Source organism: Ammospiza caudacuta, chromosome 14 (assembly GCF_027887145.1).
Source record: "Ammospiza caudacuta isolate bAmmCau1 chromosome 14, bAmmCau1.pri, whole genome shotgun sequence".
Taxonomy (NCBI): domain Eukaryota; kingdom Metazoa; phylum Chordata; class Aves; order Passeriformes; family Passerellidae; genus Ammospiza; species Ammospiza caudacuta.
In genome coordinates, this window is record NC_080606.1 from 16,406,876 (window position 1) to 16,430,259 (window position 23,384).

Sequence of the window (23,384 nt, forward strand, 5' to 3'; positions counted from 1 at the left end):
TCTCAGCCCCACAGAGGGTTGGTTGTGTCAGGGGGCAGCTCTGTGACCTGGAGTCCTGCAGGAGATACTGGCAGTGTCAGACTGGGGGCACTGGGAGTGGAGGTGGGCTCACAGCAGGGATCAGGGTGTGCTCTGGGCTTCGTGGGATGGATCAGGAGCTGGGGCAAGGTTAAAGGTTTCTGGGGAAAAGTCAGAATTAAAGCAGGTGAACTAAAAAGGGATGGATTTCTCATGCTTAATCGGGGTTTATAAAATCAATGTGTAACTGAACTGAATTCAAACACTAGGATATATAAGCAGAGTCCTTTATTGACATCTGAGGAATTCATAATTCATTCAGAAGCAAACCTTTCAGGTGCTCATCTCTCTGGGTATATTTTCCCGTTAATCATATTTCTCCTAACGATCAGTTTTGAAAGTTTGTCTTATTTCTGCAGCGCAAAAAAATCCTGCCGGTGAACATTCCCCAATTGCACTCATAATTATTTCTGATTGAAAGTGCCCTGGCCTGACAGCACCAGGGAAATTAATAGGAGAAGCTTTCTACAAGTTTTAGAAGACGAGCAAAGACATACTCACTCCCTCTTAAAATTATTTAAGCAGGTGCTGTGGGAAGCCATTGCTTTTATAATGCTCTTCAGATGTTTACAGCAAAACATTTTTTCCCAGTGATTGAATTTTTCAAAGTACTAAAATACCACGGAGAAATATGTTTCCCACCAGTTTTATGGCTCCCTGGATGCATTCTATACAAACCTTGTATCTGCCTGGACACAAACACTCTATTGCAAAAAGATATCTTGCCATTTTAACAAGCTGCACTGCCTTGAAAGGATACACTGCATCACCAGTGGGAATGTCAGTACCTTAAGAGTAATACTGCTTTAAGGGTACTATTTTATTAAAGCAGACCTCAGTAATTTGTTCCTGACTGTTATACACCCTTATTTTATTAAAGGTATTTTACATCTGTGGAGGAGATTACTACCACTCCTATTTTCTCCACTGCTTGGCTTTAATGGATGATGTGGAATATAATATTTATTAAGCCTAAGCAAGGGAGGACATAATAGCAGAATTGTCCTTTATAACCTATTTTACACAGCTGTAAAATAAACCTTAATAAACCAGAATAATTATCCAGGAATATCCAGGAAATGGAGTATTCCTCCTGTTTCAAATATTTGAAAGGTTTAACTGCTGGCTCTACATGTACTTCAAGAAATTGAACTCAACAGTAATAATATTAATATTAGCTTGATACTATTTTAAAATATATTAAGAGGTTAAGTACCTTGTGTGTCACAAGTGCTGTGTTAGCATAAATCAATACATAACTGTAATTTCTCTGTGGTGTTGACTGTATATGATCCTCCAGGATTATCCTGTTTCCTGTGTAGCTTTGTTTTCCTGTTTCTTGGTGTGATTTCTCTTCTTGGTGACAGTCGCTGGAATCTGTCCCAAAGGGAAAGATTTTGTGTTAAGGACCTAAGGCAGCTTTGCAAACTGATTCCTGATCAGATATTCCAGAAGAACTGCTAAAGCAATTCCTCTCTTCCCTCTTGCCTTCTTGATTTCTTCCTCCTGTTGTCCTATTTATATTTTTTTTCATTGTGGAAATGATTTGGACTACAGTTATTACATTAATTATCCAAACTGACATTTTTGCAGTGTGTGAAAGGACAGGGTGGTATGTAAAATAGATGCACTAAGAACACCTACAGTATGACAACAAGTAGCAGGGTAATTGCTGAAAATGAAGTCTTTTCTGCTATCCCTTCTCTTCAACATCTGTTGTTCCATATGGAGTCATAAATATTTGCAACAAAATAGTTGAAGAAATAATCTCAACATTAATAGGGAAAAGCTGAATCCGCGAAGAAAATTGAAGAATCTTTTTTTTTTTTCTTCTTGGCAAAGTCCTCCTACCCATCCTCATCTGACACTTTAAAATCTCAGTAGAGGAATAGTCAGACTACAGTGATGCTTAAAAATCACCATGAAAAAAACCCTTTGTGAATGTTAATAGGAGAGTTAGCTGAGAAAAATTTTATAACCTCCTGATAATGACCATGAGGAGGATTTTGTTTATTTTGTTTCATTTCCCCCCTTTCTTCCATGCCACAGTAATTTTGCTACTAAACTTTTATTGAATAGTTCACATTATTTCACAGAAATAATCCTCCTCATCATGGTGAGGAGTGACAAGGTACTATTATTGCCTGAACAAAATAGTTACTTTAAATTGCCATATGGAAAATGCACATCAACAGTTTTTAAGCTTCTCTCTAGATTAAGAAGCATTTTAAAGCACAGAGCAACTTTAAATATTTTAGAATCCAGATTATCAAAATCTGCCTGAGGAGCAGCTTGTAGGAGAAAGCAAAGATATTAATAACATGGACAAACAACAAATTGAAAATAATTCTGAGTATAAAAAAAACATTTTAAAGGTTCTTTGTATATGTATTAGGAGCTTTTGTGGGAGTACTCAGGCTTCTTCTTAATTGACAGAATTTAACAAGGTGATATCAGTTGTATTTGTTTTTCTTAATCTGTACATACTGAACTTTAGACTGAGGTTATGTGCAGTGAAACTTTAGTTCTGATGTTGAGCCAGTGAATTGCTGCACTTTTAGTTTTATTTTTCACTATTATTGCAAACCAAGCATCTCAACTAACTCAGGTCTTTGTTTTTAAGGCTTGATTTAATAAAATATTTTCAGGTGTTTTTACTGCCAGTGCCATGTGAACATCAGAGTATATTGTAAATATGTTAAAGTTATAAATAGATATAATTTTCTGGGTTATTAATGAGAGTACACTGATGAAAATGTCAGAGCTGTATAATTATGCACCTCTTGATAAAGAGTGCACAGATAAAGGCAATTTATAAACTGTAATTTCAGCCTTTTCTAGTGAAATTTTCATTTCTCTGCTTTTTGCCACCTCCTTGTATTCAAGCCTCAAGTGGCAGCTCTGTGATGTCCTTTGGGAGGACACACCCTCGTCATTCCTGAGGTCAGGAATGGTGTCCAGGGGATCAGGGCAGTGCTGTCCCCTGTGCTGGCACTGCTGGGGCACCTCCAGAGCTGGGGCAGCTCGGGGACCCTCACGAGCAGAGGGACATTGAGGGGCTGGGGTGAGTCCAGGGAAGGGAACAGAGCTGGGGAGGGAATGGAGCCCAGGAGGGGCTGAGGGAGCTGGGGAGGGAATGGAGCCCAGGAGGGGCTGAGGGAGCTGGGGAGGGAATGGAGCCCAGGAGGGGCTGAGGGAGCTGGGGAGGGGCTCAGCCTGGAGAAAAGGAGGCTCAGGGGGGACCTTGTGGCTCTGCACAGCTCCTGACAGGAGGGGACAGCCAGGGGAGGCTCCCAGGGACAGGAGCAGAGGGAATGGCCTCAGGCTGGGCCAGGGAAGAATCAGGTTGGATGGTGGAAAATTCTTTCATGGAAAGTGTCCAGCCCTGGCACAGCTGCCCAGGGCAGTGCTGGAGTCCCCATCCCTGGTGAGACTCAAAAGCCAATGTGGATGTGGCCCTTGGGGACATGGGCAGTGATGGCCCTGGCAGTGCTGGGGGAACAGCTGGACTTCATCATGACCTTTCTCAGCCTCAACAATTCCATGGTTGTATGGCCTGCAGTTCCTGCTGATCCCACTGAAAAAGTATTATTGAACACTTGTTCAGACAAAATGGAGTGATTTCAGAGTGCACAGGTGAGAACCTGCCTGGACACAGATAAGTGGAGCATAGTTGATGGTACCATTCTCTGGTTGTTTCTAGAAGCATGGAAATGTGTATTTAATTGTTAGATACTGTTCTCAAAGTGAAGTTTTTCCTGCCAAAGCTCAGTAGTGAACAAGGCTTGTATCACTCACTGGGAAACGAAATGAAATCTGATTTAAAGGTACTGCACTGGATTAATCAGCTGCTCCTCAATTGCATTCATTGACCCCGTTCATTCAGGGGCTGTAATTAAGAAAAACAGCAGTGACTTTAAATTTGGCACCTGAATCACAAGGTTAAAGCACTAAGTTTCTGCCTGGTGCCAGGTTTACAGGAGACATCTCTTTTCTCACTGATGATCGGGAGTCTCAGCTCCTGGCAGAGCAGCAATGAGTGAGGGGGGAAAAATTTAGAGGGTTATGGAGGATTTTGGAAGTTATTAAGACATGGAAGACAGATAACCCTGTACTTGTGGAATTAGAAATACAAAATACTTGAAATAAACAATGCTTCAGATTCCAGATTTTTTTCATACCTGTTTTGCTGTAAAAGAAAAAAACCAGCCTGGCTTCTAGTTAAGCAATACAGAAGTAGCCAAGATTTTAAATTAAAATAAGAAGTCTCTTTCAGAAAACTGATTTTTCAGTCAAAAATTATAATTTTAGCCCTAATTATATTAAAATACCCATGTTTGGACACCACCTAGAGCTGGAATTCAGGGCACCTCTTGCCACCATGAAGATACATCAGTCTGGATGATTCTGTCAGGTCTTTGGGCAAATAATGGTATTTCAAATACATATTTTACTTTCAGAGATGAGTCACACAGACAACCCAGCTGATGTTGCAGATCCTCTGCTTTATTTTATTAAAAGACAAAGAGGTCCATTAGAGTATCCAGGCTGTTCTGTAACTATGGGCCATTAAATGTAATCCCCATCACTCAGGTATGAAACTCAAAGAATTACAGTTTTAATAAACCACTTCAGTCCTTGGGTTTCTAAATTTTATGCCACAGGCAGGGAAAAGGAGTGACCCAGCCACCATCTGTGTCCAAACCCATCTTCTTATCCCTGCCTGAAGGGTTTCTGAGATCAAATGTCCTGGTTAGTAACTAACAGGTTAATAACTATAAATCCTGTATCAATTGTTTCTCTCTCCTCCATATGCCATGTATTTATTTAATGTATGAGTTACATTCTGTGAGCTGTTGGAGGTGAATAATGCTCCTACAGCTCCAGGTAGATAAAGTTTTTAAATGCATGAGAAGAAATAACATGGTGGTCTAACCAGTGTAAATTGTACCTTTAATATTTCTCCCTTATTTTGAGAGGGATGTGGCATTCCAAGTGGATCAGGGCTGTGACTGATGGGTTTAAAAACATGCCTTCTGAAAGAAAATAAACCAGCTGGCAAATAAAAGTGCCTGTTGGTTTGGGCCGTGCAGGGAGCAATTCGCGTTCCCCACGTTCCCAGTGCTGTGTTCAGTCTGGAGGTTGATGCTTCATTTGCCAATCCCTGTTCCTGCAATTTAGGCAGAAGACAGAAGATGAAATACTTAAGCATATTGAATTAGGAGCAAGAAACTTCCTAGCAGATTTCTGTGTGCTTTCCCAGGATGATACTCCATTCACTGTTAGTGTTTACTGTGTATTTCTTTGCTCTGCAGTATAATTCTTACTTTCATCTATTCATCTGGATGTTAGCTAGAAATTAAAATGAAAAGACTGCACTCTAAATGGATTCCTGAATGCTTTTATAAAGCATGGCAGGTTTAACAAACAGGCTCGATAAAAGTAGTTCCCACTTTGCTTCAATAATCAGAAAGGTTGTTTGTGTCCTTGGTCAGCCTGGAGCTGTCTTGGCTTTATTTCTTGCTTATTCTGTTGTATTGTATATGCGAGTGCAGCTTTTAGCGTTTATATTTTTAGTGGTGTTTAAAATCAAAATCCTTAAATCAACATTATTTTTTTTCCATTAAAGAGATGCATTTGATACAGTCCCCAATAAATGCTTCCAGCACGTGCCATTTTTAATTGCTTTACCAATTATGATTCCTCAAGTCTAGCTAATAAATTTCTGCCTAACTGTGCACTTATTCAGAGCATGGGCAAGATGTAGACACCATTCAGATGTGAAGACCTATTACAAGATTGAAATAGATTTCTAATGCATTTGTCATTCATCTTTGCAGAGTGTGATTTCAATCAGAAAAAAAAATGATGAATGGTTTGACAGTTTCCGCCCATATACGCTAAAACATAATATGCTGCTTCTAGTTCCAGCTATTACAGACTTTAACATGCAATGTGACCTTGGTCTGCAAAGCATGTTTGGTTAGCACAAAAACTTAATCATAAGAAGTCATAAGTAGAATCCTTCTTCTTTACTGCCCTTTTTCTGGGACTTGGAAATTTATTGCTTCTGGGACAGGTAGGATATGAACAATGGGCCAAATAGAGTCCAGGGTTATCTCATCTGTGTGAAAACTGCTGCTGAAAATCGATGTGACCTCTGCTACACTGTCATCCCAATTCCCACCCTCTGTGTCCTATTTGTCTTTTGGTAGAAGCTTAGATCTGTGTGCTGTCTCTATGTGTCTCTCTTGGGCCAGATTATCAAAATGAATCATTGCCTGCATACCTCTTATATTTCTATTTATTTTCCTGGTGTTGACTAGGTCTGATGAAATATGATTCTTTTTGCATTTGATCCTCACTGCAGCAAGCAGCACCTAATTTAGCTGTGTCTATCTCTTTAAAGAAGAGTAATACTATTTTGAAACTTCAATCTGCTGTACAGTAGCATTACAAACCATAGACCATGCAACCTGTCTTCACAGTCAATAGTAATTTTCCTTTCGGCCAATTTAATGTTATTACTTTCATCTCCAAATAGCAGAGATTTCTAGAGGTGTTAGAGCAGCTCCAGTTTTGTTATGCATACTTCATGTATTGCCTTCTTTTTCAAGTGCCACTTCTGTTTAGTCTTTTGTGTCTCTGTGGCTTCGCTGTTATTTCTGTGTGGCACCATGTGTGACAACTAATCAAGTTATTTTAAAAACTCTGCCACTGATATACTTGAATGTGAGAAATGGTGTGTCTGAATCAGCACAAACTTCGTGGTCTGAGTTTGTTACCTGAGCTGGGATTTTTTAAATGGATCACTTAAATTCCATCTAAGATGCCATCTCTGAGGACATGTGGAGGTTACTGGCTTTTGTTATTAGTCCTGAAAATCACTAGGAAGATGTTCCATTTAATGAACTCACAGAGAAAAGACAAAATACTCCCAAACCAGAGATTTCAATGAATACTTGAAAACAGCTAATGCTCCTGGTTTGTTGTGAGGTGGATGCAAGAAGTGCAGCTCAGTGGAGGCTCCTGAGTGTGTTACACCAGAAAACAGTGCTGCAGTGGAGACACCCCGGGTTAATTAGTTGTCAGATTCTTTTTAAGTTGTTTATTCCTTAAAAACGGGAGTGGGAGAAGGAGACCTTTTGAATATGGTTTGGTCTAATTGTAAATTCAGGCTTTAATATGACCAGGGCACTTGACAGATGAAACTCTGGGAGCTGGCTGTGCAGCAGCCCTGGGTGAGCACCGGCATCAGGAGCTCATGGCCAAGACAGGGATCACAGGCTTCACTAAAAGATATATATATGTGTGTGTGTATATATAAAAAGAGAGAGAGAGACTGGAATATTGCACAGAAGTATTATTTTTAGCATTTCAGAGTGAAAGAATTGTACAAAGTTTGGCTTCAGTCACAGCTAGATTTTAATTGTGTGGTTTTCAGCAATTAAAATGAGTATGTGGGAAGAAGTACCCACAGGGATCTGAGAGAAGGAGCTACATCTACTGTCCTAAAAGATCTTTCAATTATTCTATTCAAAAATGGGAGTTCCTTGGTGATGGTATTGATTCCTCACCGAATTGAAGGGATTCTAGAAAAAAACCAATTCCTAACATTGTTTCTTTCTGGATACACATTTCTGCTGTCAGTGCACAGCGTGATCTATACCCACTCCATGTATTTGCAAGGAGTGAAGGGGGAGCTGCCAGGCCCCAGTTTGCTCTCTGCAGGAGATGCTCCAGTTCCAAGCAGTGCTGGCAGAGGGGATGGATGACTCAGTGAAGATTATTTACTGCTGAGCATGGGAAGGGGAAAGGTAAAGAAGTAAAGAGATGTGATACATTCCTTGATTAGAATTTTGCCAAGGTTATAGCAACAAAAAACACACATCACAGAATGGCAAGCATGATAGAATGAAGACAGGTCATTCGGGTTTAATGAACTGCGTAATACTGTTATAATTCTGTGGTATAATTCTGTAGAATTTGAGATATAATAGTATGTACTCCATTACAGCTGTGTTATAGGCTCAGTGTATTGATTATTGTTCTGTACTATTTGGCCAGCTTGCCTTGGCAACAGTCCCAGCTGCCCAAAGACTGAAACAATGTTGATTTTACTAATGTGCTTTTATTTTGACTTCCAGATAAACAAAATGCTAGTTGCTAGAAATTACAGTCACCTATATTTCCAATGCTTTCTGATGTTGCTTTTGAACCTATCTTTACAGAAGAGGTCCAAATTGCCATTCCAATAATGAAACCAACCTTAGATAAAGTCCAACTGGCTGGACAGGCCTTGCCTCCTGGATTTCCGGCGCCATTTCTTTTTGCTGATGGTCTTTCATCAGTAGAAACACTATTAACCAACATTCAGGTAAATTCTTCTCTACAGGGCCAGGTTATGGCATGATAGACAACATGTGTTTCTTTTGCACTCTTTAAAAAGTTTCAGAAACTCTTTTGTATTTGTAGTTTCTCATCTCTTTAATTAATGTCATGTTTAGGTTTCTGCTCTCCCTGGCCTTACCAGTCATGGAAGGGTTTCATACATTGTATATTTGACTTAATAATTGGCAATATTTGAAATTCACCATTCTCATTATTCCTGCAGTGCTCTCTGCAGTTACTGAGGTGAGCAGAGACGTGGCACCGTGTATGTAACCAAATTAACCAAAGCTGTACCGAATGATTCCATGCCACAAAATTCCTCATAAATAACTCCAACATTAACTACTTCCAATACCCAGTTGTGTTTCAGGTCTGTAGGTTCCTGCTTCTAATCTTTCTGTTTTCCTAGAGGGTGTAAAAGAAACAAGTGGATGAATTTTGTCGCTGCTGAAAGAAAATGGAGTTTTCAGGTCTTGCATCTGTGTGTGTTTTAGGGCCTGCTGAAAGTGGCTGTGGACAATGCAAGAGTCCAGGAAAAGCAGATACAGCAGGAAAAGAAAGAGTTAAAGATGGAGCTTTGTAGAGAGCGAGAACTAAGAGAGAGCTTGGAAAGGCAACTCACAGCTGAGCTGCAAAGCAGAGGTGAGTGAGTGAAAAATGGAGTTTGGGTGTCTGTGAAATGTGGAACCCTTTGGCGTTTCCAGCTGGAGCTGTCGAGGGCTCAGAGCTGACTGACATTCATACTGGGGTAAGGCTGCAGTGGGCCTGCCCTGGTAATGAAAGATTCAAATCTCCCAGAACCAAAGCTAAGCACAGGTTTCTGTGAGCAGAAGGAGCAGATGCTGAAGGATTATTACCTGTAGGGAACTGGCCCCAGAGAGTTTTGGCAGGTTCTGAGAGGGAAGCTGGGGCAGTTCCATGGCTTCCAGGTGTATCAGCATCACTCTGCCCAGGTATTCCCAGCCTGATTTCTTCATTTGACAGCTTTAATTTCTTTTTGTTTCTGCTGCTATCCTCCAAGCATCATCAGTCCTACTGTGAGAAAGACATGGCTTTAATTTGGGTATTTAAGTGATTTTTTTTTCATTACTTCCCTGGCCCACAGTTCTGCAGCCTCAGTGCTGCTCAGTTTGTCTTGTAGAGAACTTCAGCTCAACAAAGTTGAGCTGTGAGAAATTGTCTGCCCAAGTGCAAGATCTGAACCAAATATTCCTAGATTATTTTTTTTTGCATCAGGAGATTGAGGTGCAGTAGCACACCCCAGATGGGGCCTTCTGAGACAAAACCATGACTGCTTAGAAGCTTTTGATAATAATAGGCAATTAAATTGGTAAATCTGAATTTCTCGCTGTGCTGCTGCAAAGGAGACAGTATTAGAATTCTTTTTAAAATTCAGATCTGCATCTGAAGGAAAGGAACAGCGCTTCATGTGCCAAAAGCTACTTCTAGATTACATCCATGAAATCAGAGAGATAAAACTAGATAAGACCAAAAGTGGAGGTACCAAGGGCTTTCTTCCTGTGCTTTATGAATGAAAATTGGGTGTGTGGAGCTTTCTGCAGTGCCAGGTCTCACTTAGAGGCACCAAAGGGCACCTCTCAGTTGAGTTGAGAAGGGTCAGTAAATCCTGCTGAAGCGGTTAAATTGCAGTGGATGCCCAGAAATGTGTGATGGGACTGTGTATTTCTGTAAAACAAAACTGAGCTCCTTAGGACAGCACAGTGTGCCCCTCCTGAATCGCAGATAACTCACCAGAAACTTCAGGTCATTCACAGACTTTGATAGCTCCTGACTTGTGAGAGTATTTCACCAATAATCACCTCCTCAGAATTGTTTGTCTTTTAGGTCACCACCACATGCACATCTTTATTGTCATAGGGGTCTTGAGCTAGAACTGCACCTTTGAATATTGAACATAAACTAATTTTTTACTGTCTCCATCATCTGTTAATTGAGCCCTGACAACCATTCTTGCACTGTATTTACATTTCAGCCACAATTCAAAAACGCTTGAAGAAAGAGAAGAAGGCAAAGAGAAAATTGCAGGAAGCTTTGGAATTTGAATCCAAGAGAAGAGAACAAGTGGAGCAGGCTCTGAAACAGGCCACATCAGGTGACGGTCTCAGGATGTTAAATGGTAATGTCTTAGTTGGCCTTTCACAGTCAGCTTAAAATGATGTTTGATTGAGTGAGGAAAAAAAAATCAGATGGTGCACAGAGCAAATTTCAGAATAAACCCCCACAATTCTTTCCTGAAATAATGAAAAATCTATTTCAGGCTATGTGCTCTGGGTCGAGAATTAAAAAAAAATAAATAAGTCTGCAACTAGAGAAACAGACAGAGCAGTTTACAGAGATGACAAGAAATGCTGAATATATTACAGAGAAATCTGTTACAGTGCCAGCTAAGACAATGTGAAATTTGGTCCCTGTAAGGTTCTGTGAACTCTTCTCTCCCAGCAGATTCATTTTTAGAACTGCTGAGCTTCATTTCAAAAGCCGTTTGGCTGAAGTTTGCTCAGCCTCAGGACCTATTAAGTTTGTTAAATATGTATCAGCTTTCAGAGCTGACTGGGTTTTGAACACTTCCCAAATATTCTTGTGAAACAAAAGCAAATCAGTTCATCTCCTAAACAGTGATTAAGTTCTGGCTACCAGGAAGATTTGCCTTTTGTGCTTAAGATGATTCTGGCCAAACTTTAGAGCTTTGGTTTGAACATTTAAGACTGAACCTAGCTTATATTTAATTAATTTCAGGTTCTGCAGCTAAGGTTTATTCTGTGCATCCCTACCTGGAGTCTCTGCAGAGGCTCAGGAATCAGAGTGACGTTCAGTCCCTGCTGCATTCAGGTGTCCTGTGGTGTGTTAATTTGTGCTGCCTGCTTTGGGCACTGCTAGAGACTGCAGAGTGCAAAAGCTGCCTGACTGCTGAGCAAAAATAATGAATTTGGCTTGTCTGGAGTTCTCAGCTGTGAGAGCTGCCCACACTGTTGTCTAAAGGCAGGGCAGGGCCGTGTGTGTGCCCTGGCACAGCAGTGCTCTGCGGGAGATGGGAGCTGGCATTTATCTGGGGTACCAAGGCACATAAACTCTGGGAGTATGGGAGCAGCATCTCTCAGAGGCTCCTCTCATCTGCTCTTCAGAGCCCTGCACATCCTGGAAGCAGGGACTGCCTGCTGTCCTGGAGCACTGGCAGTGGCCAGGGGCATCCAGGTGTGGATTCACAGCTGCAGTCACACCGGGGTGGGGACGGTGACTGGGTAGAGTGGCTGGCCAAAGCCAGCAAAAAACCTCCATTCCTCAACTGGATCAAATACCCAGACTGGATCCCATGGACAGAACCAGCACCTTGAGAGGAAAGTCAGAAAAAACCTAAAATCCTGCTGTGCTGCAGGTCACTCCCCTGGGTGCTGCCACTGCAGAAAGCACCTGCTGCTCACTCACCAGCCAGCAGCACCCAGCAGTTCTGGAAGCCACAAATCCAGGGATACCAACGTTCCAGCAGTGTGATTAACACACCTTTACAGCTGCTAGTGTGGGCCTGGCTGCAGCAGTTTGATTTGCAGGCACACTCAGGTAGTCATATATATGTTAGTGCCTGCAAGAAGCTGATATTTACATGCTAATCTGATTGCACATGCAAATCAGGTAGCTCATTAGCATCTTAATCCGCAATTTAATTGCAGGTACAATTTTATGACAACAAAATGTGAAAGGCTATTCTGAGTATTTTTAATTTAACTTTGACAGTCTGTCTCATTTAACAGATGCTGTTATTAGTTACAGATGACTTTGTCATTTTTGGTATATACAACGTGTACTCTGAAGGGTTTGAGAAGAAAGAACCTTTTCAGATTGATAGGTCAGTGCCCTGCACTTGCCTTCAGAACAGGAATCTGAGTAAGGGAAGCCCTGCAGAGTGGCAGTCACTTATAATTTTATAAGGAAAAAAAAAGTATATGTGAAAATACTGCTTTTTTATCACATATACATTTATAGAGCTATATATGCACACATGACATGAATTTCACTTACACATTTATTGCTGAGCTATTGCTGTCCTGTAAGGATTGTACTTCTCAGGGTTGCCCTGCTTTCACTCAGGGCTCAGTTACTGCAGGGTCACCAGCAAAGCATCACCTCTGTGACAGATCCTGACACTCAGCTAAAGGGATCTGTGAAAGCAGCAGTGCAGTTAGTCCCTATTTGAGAATGTCCAGAACAGGCTTTTGCACAAAAAAACCCCCAAACTGTACACACAGCTTCCTTTCAGGTGTGGGTTTTTCCTTCCTGTAATTTCTAAGGGCTGTGTGATAAGGGAAGCAGATGTTTCTCCAGGATTTGAGGTGCCATGGATTCAAATCACATCCCCTTCACGCTAATCCTTGTTGGCACAAGGTGCATCGTGGCATCTGTTCCTGTAACACCCTGGGGTGTTGGAGCCCCTGCCCCCACCCCAAGGACTGTGCAGACACAGGGATCACCAACATGAAATTAAACAGGTCCAGAGTGAGTGTCATGAGACTCCTGCTCAACTTGGGGAAAAATAAAAAAGAGCACAGTCCTCTTTGGAAAGCTCTTCTCAGAGATCTGGAAAATGTTTCACATAATATGACAGCTGTAATTTGGGTTTGGGTGGTAACACATGCTCACACATCCCGAGCTGAGGTTGGAAATGCAATTTGCACAGTTCTAATCTGTAACATGCACTCACACAAACTGAGACACACACACCCCAAAACTGTTGCCTGGCACTGGCTGTATTCTTCAACTCTGTAATTTGGAGGTACTTGGCTATATACAAGAGTCAATGCAGTTTAATATTATCACAGTTTAATTTCAACTTTTATTTTTCATGTGTCAGATGCCCTCATTCTCCAAGAGGATTTTGCAGACATATTATTACCACGTGTTGGTTATTATCTGATCGTCAGACAAATGTGAAGCACGTTAAAAATAATTCACTGTGAGACCAGTAATGTTTGCACATTTTGGAAACAATTTACTACTGAAAATTCTGTGAGGACCAAATGTTTTATGCAAGACCATGTTAACTTGGAGAGCACCCTAGTTTGCTATAAATATTTTTCTAAAGATGCCTGAGAGAGGGGCAAAGGGGAATGCATTAATCTTGTCTCCCATCTTTCAGATGCTGGAATCCCGGATATGGAAATAGAACACAACGGAACCCAACATGACAGTGCAGCCATGCAAGGTGCAGTATGTACCACAGCTCCTCACTTGTGTGTTTGTCATTAAAAATTAGTTTAATCGTTTTTATAACTGTTTTCATGATTTAAGATCAATGTAAATTACAGAGCTTCAGTTTGTTTTCCTGTTTGATACGGAAAGATCTGTATCTTTGTAAGATTCTGATCTTTGTAAGAGCAAAGATCAGAAATTACCTGTACAAGAACAGAAATTAACTTTACAAGATTCAGAAATTAACTTTAAGTAGAGGTGATATTTAGCTGAAGTAATTTAGAGGTGCTGTTTGTTTTAAAACTGATATTTATCTGCTAAGACAAATGCCTTTAGTTCAAAAGGGGTTTTATATATGATTTATCATATGAAATATTTTACCTCTAGTCTTTACCTACCTATCAAGTTTGCAGATGTTTTCAAAAAATGCATGAACTGTAAGTGAGAAAGAAGAGCCATGTTCGCATTATGGGCAGTTGTCTGGTGCTACTTTTCCCTCACTGTGTGGCTGTGTGTAAGTGCAGCACCTCCAGGTATGGCCTGAGTGCTTCCCAAAGAGCAGGAAATGAGTTCTGGCTGCAGGTCTGGGATGTGAGGAGTTGTGAAATCCTCCTTTGGGACAGGGATATTCCCAAGGGATATTCCCATTCCTGGTGGAAGCTTCTTTGAGCCGCACAGAAAATCCAGTCACCTGTGATAAAATCTGCTCTGAGCAATTTGAACATTGGAATTCTCTGATGAAAGTCCAACTTGTAGAATTTTTCTCCCATCAGTCCTGTGCCATTTTCATTCCAGACCGTTCAGTTCTCTGCTGGCAGCCTGCAGACAGCAGCCTCTTCCACAGAACTGCTGCTTCTTAGAGCAATCCCACCCCTTCTCTGCTTCATGGGATGGTGATGTGCAGAAATCCCCTGTGCTGAGGCAGTTTGTGCAGACAGGAGAGGGGCTGCAGTGCACTTAGAGACACAAACCTCACTTGAGCACTTCTCTTCAGCTGGGGAAGGTTTGACTTGCATACCTCTGGTATGCATCTGTCGTCCATCTGCCATCCTTATAGGAAAGCTTTCAAATATTTTTACTGCTGTCTCTTCTTGTGATTTTAGATTCATATGCTCTGTATGACAGAGAAGGAGAATCACAGCTTTATTGTAATGCAGATATATACATCTGACATATGTGTGTATATATATGTGCACATGTAATGAGAGCTGTGCTCTAAATATTGCAATTGGAAAATTGCTGCTGCCAGAAATAGTCAAAATATTGGAGCAGCACTTGGGACACATGTATTTAAATTTGATGAGCAAAATGTTCCTTACATTTCTGATCTGTTCATGGTACCTGCTGAGAGGAGTGCTCAGTGCTCTTCCAGACAACTCTGAGAGTCAAAGGTGCATCTGGGCGGACTCTGGTAAGGAAGAGAAAGGTAATTTCAGTTTTCAGTTGAAGAAAAACCATGACACTTGGCTCAAATGTGTCTTTACATCAAAAATGAGTAAAAATACTGTGAGGAAAGTGATGCACAGCCACTTCCAATGACCATTTACTTGCCTGAAGGAATCAAGAGAAGTTGATGTTACCTGTAGTTTATTAATACACAGGAAAGCCTTGTGACTTTTACCGTTTTTATTTCAAGTTGAGTTTTTGGGGTTTTTTTTCCTTTTAATCTGATCTGATCTACATCATCCCTTCAGGTATGAGAGGCTTTGGCTCAGGAAGTTTTTATTAATCGTGGCCAAGGGGAGAGCTGGATATTCTCTGTTTTGTGTCCCTGGGCTCAGTGGGACCAGGACGTGGCCTGGGCAGCAGGAGCTGCGCCCCTGTCCCATGTCCCTGTCCCTCCCATTCCCTTTTCTGCTCTGCTGGCTCTGACCCCCCTGGCTGGTAATCCTGCTCGTGGGGACACGTGAGGAGCTGAGCCACTTGGTCACTAAACACTCTCAGCTGATAAAAAGCTTTCTGGAGAGCTCTCTGTGGAGCTTGTTTAGATTTCAAAGTGTTCCTGTCCTGTAGCACCATCTCTTTCATTTTTATTTGTGCTGATACTGGAATAACTTTTTATTCCCTTTCCTTTGATAACCATTCGTGTCCCTGACAGCTCCTATTGCTGCTGCAGCTCTGACAATTGGAGCACACTCCCTCACTGCCCCTGTCATTTGCTGCCTTTGTTTTTTGGGCCCTGGGAGGAGGAAGGGGCAAAACACATGTCCCTGATACAAAGCTGTTTCCAGGCTTCCAAAATCTCTGTCAGTTGCTCAGAAAAAAAGCTTTAGCATCAATACAGAGCTTTCTTTTTCTGTTGTCAATAGCTCTGCTGGACAGAAATCTATCATTCACACAGTGCTTTTCCTTTGAAATTCAATTAGTTCCACTGCCAGTATCTCTTTAAGATGGTTTAAAGGAAAATTACAGAACTACTGCACAGCCACCTTTCACAGTGATTAAGTCATATCATATTTTATGCTCATTTCTTAAAATGATTTTATTAACACAAGCTGTTCATGTAGTGCGTTTCTGATCTGCATTATAAATCTTTTCCATTTAGTTGACTCATTTTCCCTCTGCTTTGTATATTAATTGAACAGAAATTTCATGCAGATGAGACTTAAAACTTTTTTTGAACTTTGCAGTCTAATGCCTCCATATCCCAGATGTAGTTCAGAGCTGGAGTTGGGAGGTTTTTAGCTGGCAGAGGAGATCAGAGCAGGTGATGAGCACTCAGACACCCTCCTGCTCCTCCTTCCACCACTCACTCTTGGGCCAGCACCACAGTGCATCAACCATTTTATCAGCCAATCTCCCTTCCACATAAAATAAACATACTGGGTGTCATTAAGTGCACCTTCAGATCAATGATTTTTGCAAATGACATTCAAGTACCATTCGAGTAGTGCATTTTTGCTGATAAAAGCAAATTAAATTAGCACAACTACAAGTGTGCTGATAAAAACTAAAACCGAACAGCAGCACCATTAGCTAACAAAGTAATATTTTCTCTTTACTGCTTTCTGCCATTTAGTTATTATCCTATTGGAAATCTAATTATAATCCTTTTACTCCCTAGTCAAACTTCACAGTTTTTGCAAGCTTAGCACTGACAAGTGATTTCATTACATTTGATTGCCCGCGCCCAGATTGACTTAACTTCACTCCGAGACCTAAAAGCCCTCTCAGTTTCTCAGATTCCCTGTTTGCACATTACAGCAACAGCTCCTTTAATTAATTAGCATGAACAGCAGTAACATGAACTGCTGAACAGAAAATAACATCATTTTATGATCGCAGGGAGACTTCTCCTTTTGCATGTTTATACCTTAGTTAACTTTTGTATTACAATATTTCATTGTTAGGGGATAGCGGAACAATCAGCAAAGCAATGTTAGCTTAAAATCTTAGAAAGTAGATGTTACAGTAATACTTGATAACAACAATTTACAAAAAATAAAATTTCAGGAAGGAGGCAGCAGCATAGGCAGGCAGGCTTTCCTGAGGTGAGAATGTTCTTCACTGTGCCTGCAACAGGAGGGTGACCCAGGGCTGCTGCTGCTGTTTTTGTTTGTGACATAACCTGGAAGAGATTTGGCACAAAAACTCTGGGGTTACTGTGAAAAACATTTTATTTTTATCTAACATGTGAATAACATTTTATTTACTTGTCAAAGATGAAGGACTGGTATAGTTTGGAGCATATTTTGGGGTCTATCATGGACTGGACTTCAGTTCATTGGTGTTCTGATCTAACCAGAGTTCTCAAATCAAGCTGCTTTATCTGAGTCTTAGGCCTGTTCTTCCTCCTGCCCAAGCTGTGTTCTCTCCCTAGAGCGTGTCCTGATCTGTAGGCTGTGGGTTATTAAGCCCCTGGTGCCTTCCTCGTGCTGTGTCATTGCAGAGCTCCCAGAAAAGCTCTCAAAGCTCCTGTGCAGTTCCCAGAGTGTCACTCCATGCCCACACGGTCACCTGCAGCTCAGAGCTGCCCCATAGGGGCTCACCAGGAACAGGCTCTGCAGGGACTCACTACAAATCCTGGGTTTAGTTCAAGATTTTTAACTCTCTTAACATGGATGAGGAAATACCTGACAGGGTCAAGTCCGCTGCCTTACACACAAAGGAAGAGGAAAAGAAATTCCTACCCAGCAGCTCTGTGGGTGAGCAGCCCTGCAGGGTCAGGCTGGGAGGAAGGAGAGGTTTTGGTACCAATCCCAAGGGATGCCCTGGGTTCAGCCAGCTCGAGTTATCAGAGAGGGCACCTCTGATATCGTATCTGCACCTCTGCAGGGTGGAGAGAGGCCACAGGAAAGTGGGAGAGATGAAAGCAAACCAACCTTCGTTGGTACTGCTGCTCACAGGACCATTTATTGACCATGTTCTTCCTGGGTCAAGAGGGAGCTGTGCCTGCTCTCTCACTGCTCAGTTTGAAGGATATTTGCAGGTAAAAGAGAAGTTTTGCTGGACAACCAATAAGCAAGCAAAGTAATTTTTACTTGTCATTCAGCTGAATGATCAGCCCAGATCCATCTTCTTTTTCTGGTGGTGAAGGCATCCTTTGGTGAGTTTTGGTCATTGCTCTGGTCCTTACCCACAAGCAGGGCCTGGATTCATTCCCCTTCCAGGCAGGCAGCACTTCTGTAGGGAAAGAGGAATTTTCTGAGGGATGTGATCTGTTGGAAAAGCAAACTGGTTTTGTCTGATTTTTTTCTTTGTACGAAGTAAGACACTGGTTCAAACTAATTAGCCCCAGCTTTGCAAGTTAATTTATTGTTACAGCATTGCATTTCCCATGTGTTGCTTCCTCCAAAGCTGAGCTTGGCTCTGATCTAACTGAGGCGCTGTTTACCCAGCCTGGGAAGGGTGGGGAGCTCATCTCCTGTGCAGTTGGACACTTGTTTTGTTTTAAAGTAGTTTAGGGAAATAAAGCTAAATTCCTGATTTAAAACAGATCTTACAAAGGATCCAGAGATGTGGAATAAGCTGGGAAAAAAAAATTAAATGTGAATAAATATGGAGATGATGATTATTGCCTTTGGATTTGTTCTTTATGCATCCATTAAACCCTTGGAAGAAAAAGATAAATGATGATATTGTGGCTAAAAGGAGTGCAAGAGCTGCACCTACCCTGGACTAACAACTCCGGGAAGAGAATTCTGTCCTGAGGGAAAATTCCAGTTATTAACACAGACTCTGGCTCACCAAGAAACTCAGAGATCTTTACTTGTCTTATACATTGTGAAGGGGAAAAAAAACCTCCTTTCTAAATGTCTTGCTTATTAAGCCAGTCATGCATTGCTCTGTAGGCTGTAAAGCAGTGTAACATGCACAGGGGGCTCATAAGCATATTTAGTGTTAGGGAATATCATTTATACAGTTTTTATATTGTCAGTATTACCCCTAGAGAATGAGATTAGGCTTTAAACTACTGTAAATCTACGCTTTTGCTCACCTTTGTATAATTTCGTTTTTTAATAGAATGAAGCCCACATAAATGAATATTTGATTAAGGGATAAACCTGATAAAAGAATACATTTATTGCACACAGATTTATTCAAATCTTTGCTATATAATACAGTAAAGTGCTATAAAATGGTCTGTAGCTTGCAGTCAGCTGCACTGAGGAGATGGTGAATATTCTCCAGAAAAGATTAATTTGACAACATCACATTGTCTTTCCTGTGTAAGTGGGGGCACAGCTGCTCCCAGCACGTTAATTCCTCAGAGGTGATTGCTGTGTGACGTGGTTAATGCCATGAAATTCAGTTTATTGCACAGCAACAAAAAAAGTATTTTAATTTCTGGAGAATAATTGAGGGTGTTATAAAAAGGAAATATTTAACTATGCGCTTTCTGTTCACTGATCAGTGATCTCTCCTGGGTGGCTGCACTGGGCTTGAGCTGTGGCATTTACTTTTCTCTCTTACAGGTATTCCAGATACTTCCATTGAACTTTCCTTGAGAAATAAAGGGGATTGGAAGGAAATATGGAAACCTGTTCCAAAGTTTAGTCAGCCCACAGTACCCTTAATGTCCTCATCTTACCTTAATTTAAAAAAATAATGCTTAAAATTTAATAAGAGCCTAAAGAACAGCCTCCACTAGGGAAGAAGCCATGTGCAGCTTCCTAATGATCATGAGAAAAAGGAAAAAAAACCCCAAACCACAAACAAACCCCACAGTGCTCAATCCTTGCATTTCTGCTGAACCTCCCCAGGCTTTAGTAATTCCCCACCAGGTTTAAAACAAGAATTTTCATCAGCCAATGGCCTGAAACTAATTTTAGTTCTTTCTTTGGAGGCTCCCAAACATCCCTCTGGAGTTATGTCCCTGGCTCTTGTGATCTTTATTTGTGCTTACATCCAAAGTAGATATTAAATCATCTCAGTTTGGAGAGTCTGAGCCTCCTTAAAACCGCAAAACATTCAATTACTAATTAGCTGTTTCCTGTTCCTAATGAAGTGAACATGTCGGATTTGGATTAAAATTCAGCTACTGCTCTCCTCTGTTTATGGTTCCAGATGTTTTTGTTTTATCTAGGAGGTTACTTTGACAGCTACTGCTAAATGATAAATCACTCATATTATAGCTGAAATGCATTTTGAAATTGAAATGTGGCAAACTTGGAGATTGCTCCAAGGATCAGTGTCAGTCTGCAGGTCAATACTTGTTCTTTCCTTAGGAGTGCTCAGTATTGGCGTATGTAAAACAGTAATGGGAGAGATGTCAACATTATACAAAATGCTGCTCCATATTATCATTTTGCTATCATCTTCCAGATCAGTTCTTGCAGATTTAGCTGGGTGGATTCATGATTCATTGTATAATGAGCAGGAATATGGATTCTTGTTAGCTTCAGTTTCTGTGGGCATTTCAATATTTATTTTTTCTCTGGGCTTTAAGTTGCTTAATGTGAAAAATCACAGTTGATAGGTACTATAACTAGGAATATTTTTATGAAGTGCTTTTCTGCTTCGTTCTCTAAATAAAGAAATAGAATTTTAAGAGAAATGTGGTGGTTTCTGAATGAAAGAAGAGTTTTCCAAGAACAGATCCTGATTTACATTTTGTGAAAGCAGTGCAGTTTTCACGCCCTGTTCCCTGGCAGGTTTTGTGCAGGGTGTGTGGTAGAGCTGGTGCCTGTCCCTGGGTCTGTCCCGGGGGGGCAGCAATCCAACACGGGCTGCCTTTGGGAGAAAGGGACTGTTTGATTAAAAAAATGCCTTAAAGGAAGAAAATTCAAATCAGAGTGTTTGCAACCTGTCCTGAGCCATTGCTGGCAAACACCTGGGCAAGTGCTGGTGGGTCTTTGTCCTTCCTTGGGGGCTTGGCCAGGTGTTGTCACCCACTGCCTCCATTTCATACACACAACCTGCTCATGTGATGGACAGTTTAATTTATACTACTTTTAGATCTGCTCATTTGGCATGAGGAAAAAAAAATCCACCACCAAGTAAAGAAGCCACCCAAGTGTCAGTTAATTATAAAATGTTCAGCTGTATAATTGACTTTTTCCTTCTTTTTTGTTTCCCTCCAGAAAACAGAACATACATCAAGCCGACCATCATGTACTGAAGGAACCACCTATTGCTGAGAAATGTATAATGACCACTATTTGAAGACTATATAGTTCCTGAGAAATGTCCCTTCCAACCTTTGATGCCTTCAGTACTGTGTGAGGAACAGGATTTGTAGCATGAAACTTGAAGGACAATTTCAAGCAATTTACTCTTGCTGCATTGAAAACTGCCGTATTAAGAAATACTGAGACTTTTTACAAGCTTACCATACCAAACCAAGCCTGTCACAACAGATCATTTTTAGGTCCCTGGAGATAGAAAGGAGTTTTAGTATTTTTAAGCACATACATCAATTATTTCCCCTCCCCACCCTGCCCCAAAAAAGAACTTTTTTTTTTTTTCCCTTAGGAGGTGGCTATTACTGAATAGCAATGGCACAATGATTTTAAGCCACAGTGGTCCTCACTGGCTGTACATCATACAAGTCCAGTTTATCACTGAAACTGTTCAACATGGAGCTGTTTCGATTGTGTTTATAAATTAAGCTTTGTTTACTGAAGCAGATACTCGATATATATTACGTTTTAAAAAGAAATGTGTGTACATTTTTTAAAAGAACGATGTAAAAATTGTCCTTTCATTAGATGACCGATTCAAAAGTGTGAGCTAAACCCTAATAGCTGATGTAATATGAGGATTATAATTGATGCTTTTTTTTTTAATGCTCAGTTCAGCTTGGCTTTTGGTCTTTTAAGATGGAAAAATGAATATGCAGTAGAGTGTTAGATAATGGAAACTTTTAAGTATGGTTTCTCTGTTGTACCATATTAAGTTAAAGTACACATTCTTTGTTAAAAATGTTCTTGCTAAAAATACAGTATTAAAAAGTTTTTTGTTTGACTTTGGAAATCTTTTAAGATTTTTTTTGGACTGTGAATTCCCATAGTAACTGTACTAATGCAAACCAGTATTTTGCACTATTAAAAATACTTGAAGAAATGACTTAATAAAGAGGGTGGGTTGGTATTAAGCATTTTCCTAATTATTGTATGCTCCAGATTCTGAACTTTGAAAACTGAGAACAGCTGAAAGCTTCCCTTCTCAAAGCATGGCACTGAAAGCTGGTTTGAGCCAGGTGGAATTAGGTGATCACCTGTTCCCTCTTTATTTTAATTCCTGGGTCAAAGGCACAGTGCTTATTTCCTTGCAAACTCCTGTTTATGTACACATGTTTACACACACATGCCCTGAATATAAATCACTGTCACTTAAAAACAAAAAAGATCTTTAAATAGATCTACAGGGAATATATTCCCTGTGATTATGTTTACTTCTGTCTGCATCTAAATGTAGAATGTTCACAATTTCTCTCATTTTTAACACTGCTTTTTTTCCTCATTAGCAGACTTTTGTAAACAGACTCTGCAGAATAGAATCACCTGATTTTATTTGTTCCTAAAAGAAATCTTTACCTTAACCAGTGTCCGTGCAAGAAAATGTGCTGCCCTCTGCTCTACAGGTGATCAAATGTCTTATCAGAATATTCTTCCAATGTAAAAATTGGGTTTTTTTCAATATTATTTTATAACAACTGTTCTAATAACTGCATTAATCATGCTGCCATTGATCAAACCATCAAAAGTTGAATGATACAAAAACCAGGAGCATTAGGAATTGTGAGTCCTCCTGATTCTTAATAAATGCTCATGTGTGAATAAAACATTGCAACAGCAGAACTTAAATTGGACCTTTAGGTATTACATTAATTTTAGTTTCAATTCCAGTGGGATTTTCTGAAGTGAGGGCTGGACTTTATTCTAAATCTTATTTTTAAAAGGAGTTGAAGCAGCCCTTGGGGTGCTGCAGCATTTCTGGCTGACCCAGTGCTGGCAGTGAAATGCAGATTTTGAACAGAGATCTTTGCTCAGTTATCCAGTATCGTGTATTTTAGAAAGACTTCATGTAACTAAATAACTCAGTCTTTAAAATAACATTTTTGCACTTTCCTTTCATCCCCATAAAGGCTTTTTGAGCATTTTCCCCATCAGTGGCTGATATACATTCCTTAAGGCATCACTGAACCTGGGTTGATGAGCACAGGTTCATTCCTGCTCTGCCCATCCCAGATTGGTTTTAAATGTCAAAATTCTGACAAATGAATTTAGGAGACTGATAAACTGGAGAGACTGACTCTGTTTTCAGTCCTC

General features: G+C 40.6%; 1 protein-coding gene across 1 annotated transcript in view; it reads left to right on the forward strand.

The window, feature by feature from the left end:
- The window catches only part of DACH2 (dachshund family transcription factor 2), a 236,156-nt gene extending 214,118 nt beyond the window's left edge, over positions 1-22,038 (forward strand). The window contains exons 8-12 of the mRNA XM_058814170.1: positions 8,310-8,455; positions 8,964-9,111; positions 10,463-10,606; positions 13,619-13,684; positions 21,195-22,038. Coding sequence (XP_058670153.1) covers positions 8,310-8,455; positions 8,964-9,111; positions 10,463-10,606; positions 13,619-13,684; positions 21,195-21,232 — 542 coding nt within the window. The 3' untranslated portion in view covers positions 21,233-22,038. The remainder of the gene's footprint in view (positions 1-8,309; positions 8,456-8,963; positions 9,112-10,462; positions 10,607-13,618; positions 13,685-21,194) is intronic.
- The last annotated feature ends 1,346 nt before the right edge of the window (positions 22,039-23,384 follow it).